General features: G+C 37.8%; 1 protein-coding gene across 5 annotated transcripts in view; it reads right to left on the reverse strand.

Moving 5' to 3' along the window:
- Nucleotides 1-12,101, reverse strand: part of SEPTIN8 (septin 8) — a gene marked incomplete at its 3' end in the record, with an annotated part of 75,171 nt that overhangs the window by 4,379 nt on the left and 58,691 nt on the right. The window contains exon 10 of one of the 5 annotated variants that reach the window (XM_084637674.1): nt 6,508-9,539. The exons of the other annotated variants lie outside the window; for them this stretch is intronic. Within the exon in view, the coding sequence (XP_084493800.1) occupies nt 9,536-9,539 (4 nt within the window). Of the gene's footprint in view, nt 1-6,507; nt 9,540-12,101 lie in introns of those variants that run through there. 5 annotated transcript variants of the gene reach the window in all.

Here is a 12,101-nt window from a genome sequence, read left to right on the forward strand (position 1 = left end):
CTACTGCAATGGTCTGACCCGAGCTATAAGGAAGACAGTATTATCTTGGGTGTATGCGGTGCATGTAAATTTTCACACCTGTAAGGGAATACCGTCTGGGCTTGTTAGCACCTCTTCCCTTATTGACTGAGCAACTAATCAGCATGGGAAGGCTGTGTATACTGTTTAGTCAAGCGTCCTAAGGATCAGTAATACCAGAATTTAGAATCATGTTGCCAAGTTCGATTTCATGGATCAGTATTTTCCTTTTGCCACCCCCCTTCCCCTCTTTTTTTTGGTACAAGTCCACATCAATCACAGATTACACTCATTCCAAGCAAGATTTGCACTGGTCTCTCTTCACAGTATTATAAAGGACATCAGTGTATTCCGTTAATTAGCCAAATCATTGTGGCAATAGCAGCTATGGCTAAACTGTTGTGTATCATTATCATATTAAATAACCACTTTATTATAGAGGTTATACCTGCCATTATAGAGGTTATACCCTGGGCAGAATTGTACCGATTCAGCCAGCTTTGCACTGGCTTGTGAAGGTCTGGTGTGGTTAGAGCTGATTTTGGCAGGACCACTATTTGCCAGAGGCTTGGCATGTACATATTTATACCTAGGAGTAAATGTATATTCAGTGGTGCTTACTCAAGACTATCAAAGCTTCTGCTAACCAAAAACAGCCAGTAATGTATGTTTCTAGCAGAGAAGCAGCTTGGGCTTTAAGACTGAGCATAGGACAGACAATCAGGAATGCCTCATGTCTAATCCTGGCTCTGCTACTGACTGACCATGTGATCTTGGGAAAGTTACTGAACTTTTGTGTCTGTTTCCTTATTTTATTTGGGATAAAATACTGATTTCTCTGTCTCATGGAGCACTGTGAGAGTCATAATTAATGACACTCATTTGTGGAGGGAGTGGGTTGTTCTTTAGTGGAATGTTCTCCTATGCCAACGTGTCACACCAGGAAAGATCTGGATGCAAAATATTATTGCAACATACCGTACGAGAGAAGCGTCTGGTTTTCTTCTCTCCTACACCACTGCAGCTCTATTGACTTCAGCAGAGTTACTCCTGATTTACACTGGTATAACTGAGAGCAGAACCTGGCTTCAGGGGTATTATCTCTATATTTTAATACAAGGTGAAGTTTTAGTGGTGGAAAAAACTCTTTCTGAGCCCTTAGGCGTGTTATTACCACCTATTTCTGTAATTAGGGAAACAGGGAGAATTTGTGGAGTGGGGAGGGTGAGTTGTACCATGGTTGATTCTGGATCCCCTTGCTGATGGTCTGTATGGATGGCCTAGCCTGGGTTTCCACATCAACAGTCCTTGTAAAGAAATACCACCGGCTAATTATAGAATATTCCCAAAGAGCAACAGTAGCTCAGCAAGACAGAGCACCTTGTCTGGTAAGGTGAAAAGGCTTGGGTCCGCTCTCACCCTGAATGGAGTTTTTCAGTCGTGTGGACACACCCTCTTCTTTTGAATGGTGTATTTAGCAAGCAATTTTTCCTGGTGTGAAACAACATTTAATGACACACTAAGGGCGTGTCTACACTACACAGCTTTTAGAGACAAGGTTTTTTTAATACTAAAATATTCAAATATGCACACCTCCACACCAGTCAAAAACAAAACAGTCCAAAGTGCATCTGGACAGTTCTAAGTGAGCTCCACAGTGACGGATATGGGCAGGACCTATGCCAAGGCAGCCCGGTGGTTAATTAAAATCCTGGATAATCAACATCAACTATCAAAGATGGGATCTTTTTTGCCTCTTGCCTCACCCTGGTCAGACCTCCCGCACACCGAAACACAAAGTAACAAGTACCTTTTACACAGACGTGCCATAACATAGGAAATCATCTACTATAAGTAATTTGTGGGACTGGTTAGCCTGTAAGCAGTTTCCTGATAAATCCTTCAGATACTGTTGTCTTCCAAGCAGTTTGAGATTCTGAATCAGAATCAAAACATGAACGTGAACTGAACATAGAAGCACATGCATACAGAGTGAAATAGTTTCCCATCAATGTGGTCATGTTTCTCCTTCATTAAATGTGTGCCACAGAGATTGGCTATATACCACAGTTAATAAAGCATATTACAAACAATCAGATCTAAATGTAGCATCAGGGCATTTCAAATAATATTCCAACCTTTGATCACTACTTGCTGCATACGTCGTGCAGTTAATCTAAAAGAGAAGGTAATTTACAATTACACGTATTAGGAAACTCCTGTGGTCAGACAAAGAAGAGATCCAGAAGCAGAGCAATGAAGAAGGATTTGAGATTCAAAATTCATTTGCCCTTACACAGGTTTCTGAAAAAAACAGAGGTGCTGAAACTTGAAGCAAAAGTACATGGCTGCAATGAGCTAATATTTTCTCCCTTTAATAACAGTAACATAAGAACAGTCATAACATTTAGTCCCATATCCTGTTTACAACTGACCAATACCAATGCTTCAAGAGAAGGTGAAAAACCTCAAAATAGAAAATTATGCAGCAATGTGCCTGTGGAAAAAGTTAGTGGTTGGCTTATGTTTTGAAGCATGGGAGGTTGATATTTTACTTACAAATTTTACCCTCCTTAGCGTAACTGACAATATCATATCAACGCCTAATCCTTGTTTGAATCCTACTATGCTCTTTTGTCTTAATAGCCTACAACAGCACGTTCCACACGTTAATTATACTTTATATAAAATGTTTCCTTCTACATCAGTTTAATCTGCTACCTTGGGGAGTTTGCTTTGGTCATTGCTGGGGATCGCAGGGTATGTGCCTGTGACTTTCAGTAAATGTATCTCTGTATTGAGTGTATGTAAAAGGCACCCCAATGCTCTGGTGATGGGAGCGTTCATGACAATGAGAACTCTGGGCCCTCTCTGGAGCAGGCGGCATACATGCACTATCCCTGTCTCAAGATGCACACAGTCGTTTGCTCATTAATCCAAATTCTGGACCCATTCTGTTCAATGGGCACTTCGCCACAGACTCCAAGATCTGGCACATTGTGGAGATCACAGAAAGCTACGTTTCTTTCCATTCTGTGGCCCAGCTCACTGGCTCCACTTGGCTCTTTGCACCATTCAAGCGCTACAAAGGGAGTGGAAACCTTCCTCGAGACACCTGCCAGGGACTGCCCTCAGATGAAGGGAGCCCCCAGCAGGCACAGGGCCAGCATAGCTAGCTCCTGCCCCTGCCCACTCACAGCCCTATTGCAGGGCATGTGTTGGGGCAGGGAAAGTGGCCAGAACAGGATGTGCTCTGGCTATCTCCATCTGGTGTATAGCTAGGAAAGTTGAGAGCAGCACCAATGTTGCTGTAAACCTGCACCCCAGAGAGAGAAAATCAGGGAGCTGTAACCAGCTCCCCAGTAGCCCCACTCTGTTTCTATCAGGTTTTTATTCTTATCTATTTTAAAGGAGACAAACAGGGTAAAGCAAACTAGATTTATGCCTAAGGTTATGAATTGGGACACATGGCTTCATTTTTTCACTGAACATATTTAGGTTTACTATAAAGTACACTTCTAAAGTATATATTCATTTCACAATTCATCTTTTTATTAAACCTACCTTTGGTGCAATGAAGATTATTCCTGTAACTAGTTTATGCAAGTGTTTAAACAAAAATGAAAAATGGGCTTCTGTATATTTCTATACTTTTGGTTTGGTGCAGAGAAAGTGCAGCCTTTTACCAGTATTTGCTTTTAGGGGAAGTGGCCCTCTGGCATAAACATATAACCTACAACCATGAACTCTACATTTTTCAGATTTCTAGCTTTAGGCCCTAGTGCATAAAACTTAACCCTGTCATGAACTAATTACATTTAGTTGTCCTTTAAAATGGTTCCACTATCACTCAACGCATCAACAGATTATTTGCAGATAGAGAAGGATTCTGGAATTGCAATCCAATATTACCTGGAACTGAAGAATCAGGTGCAAACACAGAAATTGGGGACAACAGAAGTTTTAGGAGAGGATTTTTAAACATGAGGCATATGTGTTATCATTGGGAAAATTGAACAAATAAAGGGATTCTTTTGGCTATAAAAGTTTTCACTGATAATCTACATTTAAAAAACTATACAAAATAGTTATTGCTAAGAAATATTAGAATCCATCTGATGTGTTAAGGACATTAGAAACTTCTCTAATTACAATCCAAAAATCAAATTAAGAGGAACAAATCAAACTCCCATTACTGTACAATGGCAGCTTAAGCAGTAAGCTGAAAATCTGATTCATGCTAACACACCAAGATGGTTCCTCTGCTACTTGGAAACTTTAACAGTGTAAATGCTTATGACTACTTTGTATGGGTTCTTAACCCCAGAGATGATTAGTATCTGGTTTTAGTGCTTGTCATGCATTAGCCGTAATTAGCAATTTATCTTTTAGTGAGTATCTTAGATTTCATTTATCAAGAAACCTGTTTCAAAAGAACTTGTCCAAATCAAAAGATACAGTATGTCTTAGTTCTTGCTATATACTCTCTTCTGTGCAATATACTGCAAGCATAAAGGTGAAAGCACCAGTTAATTTCTTCTGCATGAGATGTTTTGGCCTTAATAAATCTTCTAATTAACATGTCTTCCTGATGTTATGGAGCAGGCACTGGGAAGACTAAAAAAGCTACAGAAAGAACAAGAGAGAGTCAATATTTAAGTTGCAGGTAAATTGCATCAAGTGTAGAGAGCACAAAAGGTCAAAGTAGCACAAAACCTAAAGTTGCACATAGGCTGGTAACATGCAGCGCTAGGCATGCACAAGGCACCCCTGACTTGAACGGGGACATATTTGCGGAAGATTTCATGTTGGAACTGGGATTTTTAAATCAACTGGTAATGCTGGAGAAATCATCCAAAATAAAGATATTCCACAGAGACAGAAGGAAAGTGGAGCCCGTCTCCCTTGTACACAAGTTTAGCCATAACTGAGGACCTCTGGAGATTAGCTAGTTCAATGAAAAAACAATTTTCTAAGATTAAGTACCAAGAGGCCAAACCAGTCTGTGCCTTAGAGACTTTATACACTTAACCACTACACACTCCTCCCTCTTAAATACCACAGAAGTGGGAGGCAAGAAACCTGGGTTTTGCTGCAGAGCCACATATAGGTTTGCTGTGTGACCTAGGTACCAGTTGTTTGATCTCTTGTTTTCTATCTTTCCCAGTCTATAAACTGCAGATAATACCTACCTCATCTGGGTGTAGTGAGGCTTAACATTCACCATTGTCTGTAAAAAAAGCTTTGAGATCCTTGGAAGGTGGTACAGAAATGCAAAATATTATTATAAAGGTTACTTCTGTGGGAGAGAGAAGCCACCCTGAGAAATATTTTACCAGGTCACAAAGTGTTCACCATTAATTATTACCAATGCAGCTACTAGAGAACTATGTACCCTCTTCCTTCACTCCCTTTACACATAGACCTTATAGGCCAAAGTTTCTTAATTTCCAGTTCAGGATGTGGTTAAGTCACATTTGCTGCAACTTCCATCTGCTTGGGATTCTGTGGGAAGTGTACTCATCTAATTCTAATAACTCCAACACTTAACAATTCCTAACTCTGTGATCCAGGCTGGGCTCCCAGGCTGGATGGCAATAGTACCATCAAGGCCATCAAAGGTTGGTCAATGGTCATCAGAACACAGCACATGCCTTCCTTCTTTCATCCATATCCATTCAAATCCCCAAAACACCAGCTATTATGGAACACTTTTTATTTTTAAAGCTCTGGGTTTCAGGACAGCTTTGGCCAAAAACACAACCAGAGCTAGTGTCACATGTTAAGTCAAAGTCTGCCTGAGGCTGGAATTAAGGTTGTTACTTCTTAAGCGCAACCGTAATTTCTGAGTCCAGTAGCTTAGGACAAACAGATTGAGACACTAATTCCTCAAGTTATACTTGATTTAAGAGTTAGCAGGGCCCCATGGAAGATACATTCAGAAAAGGACTCCAGTTAGATTTTTAATTAGCAAGTCTCTCCAAAATAATTTTGTGTATTTGTTTCCTAGGTTTGCTGAGTAAACTAAGGGCACGTTGTGCCCCTGCATAAATGAATGTTGCTTCCATTAACACTGAAAGGAAGTGTCAGTAGAAGACCAGATTCCCCACCTTTTCATGGAGATCCTATAGTGACAGTTTGGCCAACTTTACATCAGAGAAACATCTGATAGATCTATTCTTAGAGAATTACACAGTGGAAGACTGTTTATAAGCATCTTGAAAAAGCAGCATTTGCCCAATAGGAGAGAAACATAAGTTGGTACTTAAGAATTTTCCCCAAGATAGAAAAGCATCTCTTTTTGTACACCATATGATACATTTACTAGTTAGCTATTTTTATTTCATCGAGAGCCCAATTCAAAGCCATAACAGAAAACAAATACTGTATCTGGATAAGCGTGCAATCATTACACTATTATTTCATTAGGATGCTATTAGCAGATGGAAGTTTTAGAAAAGTACTGTCAAATAAACGACACCACAAAACTCAAAATAAATGTGAGATTTAATAAAAGAAATAAGTACAAAGTGAACAGAAATAATTGAAAGTCAAAAAACAGTACGAATGACAAAGTGAATGAATGCAACACTTTCTGAGAAGCATGTTAACTTTCCAAAAGAGCAGTTCCACAAATTTCTCCATATTTTTGCCAAATTAAAAACAAAAAAACCCAGCACCCACTTCTGTGTGGAACCTGCTCCATGCACACATAAAACGTTTATAAAATTAAGAGACATCCAAAATACATTTTAACTTAAAAAGCAGAAAAAATACATGGTAATGGGTGTTTAAATGATAGGAAATGGATAACTTTTCCATTAATGCCAGCATTTTACAGATGTATGTTAAAAAAATAACCAGAAAAAATATTCTAATTGGATTGCTCATTTTGGGTATAATTTCTGAAGCAATCGTTATTTTCTTCTAGCCTACAACACAAGAGGTAAATCTTCAGCCTGGAGTGAGATTAGTGTCACATTATATTGATAACTTGTTAAATAAAAAGCAAGTACATAACTACCTTAATGCACCAAACATTTAAATTTGGTCTCAGGCAAAAATGAAAAATCAAGTACTAACAAAAGAAGAAGCATATATTGACTTCTGTTGGGGGAGAATATTATGGTCTATCAATTCAAAAGGTTAATAATGACCAAGGGAAAGTTGAGGTCAGTATTTAACTAAAAGGACAATGATGTTTACCACAACATGAAGTCAATGTATATATAATAATAATAATAATAACAATAATTAATAATTAATATATCATTACATACATTCTGAATGTCTTCAGAAATATCTGGAAATCTCTCTCTTATGGCCATGGATATTAAGTTTTTATTTTTATCATCATTTTTTTTTTTAACTAACATACTAAGAAAACAATAGTTAAAGCTCTAGGAATAAAAGTATTCTGATCGCTGATGAGCCAATCAGGAAGAAAATATTTGCATAGATGATCTTGTTGGCTGCAGCATGAGATCAGGAGAAAACTACTGTCTGAAAAGCCAATCATAATGCATTCATTTGCATGTGTGATCTAATTAGTTAACTTTATTCCAACTCTCAGTAATGTTGGCCTTTGAGAAGGTAAAATAATATAAACCAGAAGCTATTACTTTACTCATGTGATTAGTCCACTGATCTTTATGGAACTTCTCACATGAGTAAGAATACCATGATTTTCTACTAATTTGCCACATGACTATTTTCAGCCAATCATGTCCTAGGATTGTCGTGTATGTAACAATATGCTATATTCTTTGAGCATCTATTCTAAAAAACATATTAACCCTCAACATTTGACAGTTATTCTTTACAATATATTTAGTTTAAAGAGGCACAGCCTTAAAATTAAATGGTCAGATCTCAGCAAAGTCCTGAATAAGTGTTAATACTCTCTCTTAACTCTCTTTCTTTTTAAAATGGTCTGTCTTTAAAAGTACCTGTATAATTTTTATGAGGTTCTTACTTACAAATATCAAGTAATACTGTGACATGATTTTCAATATATTCATATAAAAGGCCAACATCTGTAAGAAAATATTTCAACACCTGAGCATGTATTAAAAAAGCTGCTTTATCAGGATATGCAAGTTGAAGAACCTCAGTATACAATACAGCTAAATGCTACCTCTGAACAGACCTGCTAAAGGCTCAGATTACAAGGCTATACACCATTTTTTAAAAGTCAAATAAGGAATTTGCCAGCACATTTGTTTAAAGACTAAGAGATCTCTAAAAATGATTAGAAGAAATGAATGCTAAATAAAATGGACATGCTCACAATCAACACCTAATTAGCCAGTGTTTGCTGAAACGGTTAACCAAAACTCTAAAGGCACTAAGTGGGAGATAGTATAAAACATTTGTTTTCTTTTAGCCCATTATCAGAAGGAATTTTTGAGTCTAACTATTTTTAGCTAAGACAACTGTGTCTAAATGAAAAAGGGACAATCTACCTAACACACCCACAGTCACCAACTGCCTTGCCTACATCATGCAAAGGGTGGGCCATTGCCCACTGCTTGAAATAGTATTGTTCCCTATACAGCCCTGTGGGCTAAACAATGGTTTCCAAATATCAAAATAGTGTTAAAGAGAAAAATTTGCGAGAGGAGGGGACTAATGGGACTTGGGAGTACTTAGCCCCGCTTAGAATCAGGCTGCTTGTATTCATTACACATCTGTTTATGGGTATATTTTTTACACTGGAAACAATTTAAAAGTTCAAGATGAATGATCAAACATCTTGACAGCAAAACACACTGGTTAAGTTACAAGTGGAGGTACAAAAATCCCATCGTTCCACATAATATAACATACCCTAAGGAAAGGAAAAATTTCCTATTTAAATGTTCCATGTTAGCAGTAAAGAAAAATCAAAACGTTGTCACAGGACTTGTATTGCCACTCTCTTTATATTATGCATGGCACAAAGTGTTTAGAGAAATTAGGTTTTTTTTAAAAAATTACCTGAGAGTAGGTTACTCAGCCTAGAGCACTTGGGACCTGTTAGGAAATTCAAAGTGTTGTTTTCAATTCTAAACTTATTCAAGTTGTGACTTTTGTTAGAAAAATAAAAGTGTGTTCTTCACACTACTCATAACAAATGTAGAAAAAAAATCAAATCAGGAGCCCCATTAAGCAGTAAAAATTAATGTAATCTGTAAAGTAACTATTAATTAGTAATATTAGTTCTGATAAAACAATTATGGTCACTTTACAAGTGAATGTTTGCCCATCAGGTCTGAAACAAAATAAGCCTGCTCATTTTCAGGATTAGTTGACTTTGTGTCAGAAAATTTACACAGTATGACATTTACTTCCTTAAAAACTATTCATAAATTCTGTACAGATAACAATACATTGTTACACTGTAAACACTGAAGAGGCTCATTTTCTCTTTCACTTTGGTCCACTCACACAATGTTATGACAGAAGTAACACAAGGTAGGAAACTCGCGCAACTTAACACATGAAAGTACAAAGTCCACTCTTGGCCTGCGTGCGATTAACTGAAAGAAACAAAACATAAAACAAAAACAGCATGGATTAATGTTATGGAAATTAAACAAAAGCAAACTCTAGAGAAAACATATACAATGAAGAAGAGAGACCACAGATCTGGCATTTCAGGACTTGCTAACTGCGTCCTAAACTAAAGGTGGTGCAAAGCATAATCTGGCTGACAATTGCATTTGTGAAAGCCAGCCTCCTTGTTGAAACATTTTATCTGATTATTTGCAATCCTTAATCCCCGATTCCTGATTTTAATAATCAAAGCTATGAAAAAAAATTAACTCTATAGAAATTTAAAATCAAATGTCAGATTTAATGAGCCATCTTACAAGAACTTCAATGAAACAGAATTAATAAAGCATTTCCACCAAGGATTCCTATTCTATCTCCCCATTCCTTCTCCCTGGGCTTACTTATCTCCTGCTCCCAGAGGCCGAAAGAAGATCTATCTGTTCAAGAACAGGCGGATGGTCCTCTGTTCAGACACCACTCCTACATCCACCAAATGGGTTGAGGAAGCATCCTTTGTGGCATTCTCGGGTCCTGATTTCCCAATCCCTGCACCTTGGGTAGTCAGTGAGCGTAGAACACTACCATTATGAGTTGGTGGCATTTTACTCTCTCCTTTCACTGGTGTAAATGACTACACAAGTTCAGCATAACAGAACTGGACCGTCAGCCTTTGTCAGTTAAGGGAGCAGGAATCCCGTCTCTGCAAATCCAACCCAGGTCTCTTGTGTGATAGTGCTCTGTACTAACTACAGATTCAGCTTTATAGAGTGTCAGCCTGACTGAAGTTTTCCACACACATACCCCTTTCCCAAGGTTAATATGAAAAGCACTGCTCTAAAATCATACTAAAATATGTGACAACCCAACAACACAATCAGGAAGAGGCATCGAAGCAGGTTTTCAGTAGTATCCACCAGAGGTCGCTGTTTGCACAGGTAAAAGCTATCAAGGTTCCGGCACTTTGCTAGTTATGCTTTTGGTGAAACATCCCAAATTAAAGACACTGGATAATTAGGAATTTAAACACACAGCTCCCGTTAATTTCAGTGGGTCTTGTGTGGCTAAATCTCCTAGTCCTCTTGAAAAATGTTTACTACTAAGCATATTATAACTTGGGCTGGGCAGGAAACTGTTTTTCCATTCCAGGAGACTTTGAAAAATTTTCCCATCCCAAATCAGGATGAAAAATCAATCTCAAAATTTTCATGGACAAATTTTTTTAAAAAATGGTTTCTTGGGGGGGGGTCAATCAAAAACATTTGAGTTAATTAAAACATTTCATTTCAACTTCAACTTGTTCTCTTTTTTTTTAAAAAAAAAGTTTAGCATAAATTAAGTTACACTTTGAAAGGAAAAGTCATTTTGACCCAAAAAAACAAAACTTTTCGTTTAAATAATGTTGAAAGGGGATGTTTCAACAATTTCAGAATGTTTTTTCCAACATTTTTTTAAGTCGGAAAACTCATCAAACCGACCCTTTCTTTTCTCAAAAAATTGCTGGCCAGCTGTAATTATAACAGTCCCCATAGGGGCAGAGCTGGGTGGGATGGGTTGAGACATAAGGCTACATTAATGCTCTTCCACACTCTCCCTCCTGTCTCCACATGGATATGCAATAACGGTATTACCAAAAAAAAAAAAGGATGGAAATACCATTCCAGACAAAATATTTAAAAAGTAAGAGCATTGGCAGCAATGGTGAATGGAACCTTTTCCAGCTGGAGATTCTTACGTTCCGTACCACGCAATCCTGATTGAGCAGAAAACGTTTTGCTATTCTGTACAAACAGCATTCTGGAACTTGCCCCCATATTCATTGTCTCACAATGACTTCTGCAGCAGGTGTACAAGTAAAAAAAGGTGATATTTTTCAAAATGCCAAACTGAACCTGGAATCTGAGACTCAAGATAGAATCTTTCAGGTTTTTTAGTCACGGTTAGAGCCCCCACAACTAGAACTTCTTTATCAAACTTCTCGATGCACAAACCACAAAAGAATCCAGCTCAGTGTCCCGCCCATGCGTTCAGAAGTACTTACGTCAGCCAGAATAAATAGTCTGTAATTTATTCAGTCAGATTCTTACTCAGTTAATCTGTTGTCATTTTTACACAGTCCCATTTCTGACTGTAACCACCTTGTAATGACAGTGGCAAAACTCAGACTATTCAGTCATGTGCTAATAACGAGGGAATTTCAAATCACATCTCAGATCGATTGCTAAATAATGAAGCATATGATATCTATTTCTAAATGGAGAGCTAGATAATGCATCATGAATGAGATGCGAACCCATCTGGCTTCTGCCTGGCCAGAGTATGGCCACCAACACTACTGCTGATGAGGAATGCAATTAGCTCATGTCCCATATTCAAATAAATTAAGTCAAAGTATATGTAAATTAGCATGTTTGTGTTTTTTTAATGAGATAATAAATACTGCAAAATTATGAGAGAGAGAAGCTGAGGCAGCAAGTGCTAAGTCACCCAGGATTTAAATGTTTATTTTAAATGCACGCATGAATTTGGGTGCTCGTTAAACAGCAGGC

This window comes from Lepidochelys olivacea (assembly GCF_965140295.1).
Source record: "Lepidochelys olivacea isolate rLepOli2 genome assembly, chromosome: 8".
Lineage (NCBI taxonomy): Eukaryota > Metazoa > Chordata > Testudines > Cheloniidae > Lepidochelys > Lepidochelys olivacea.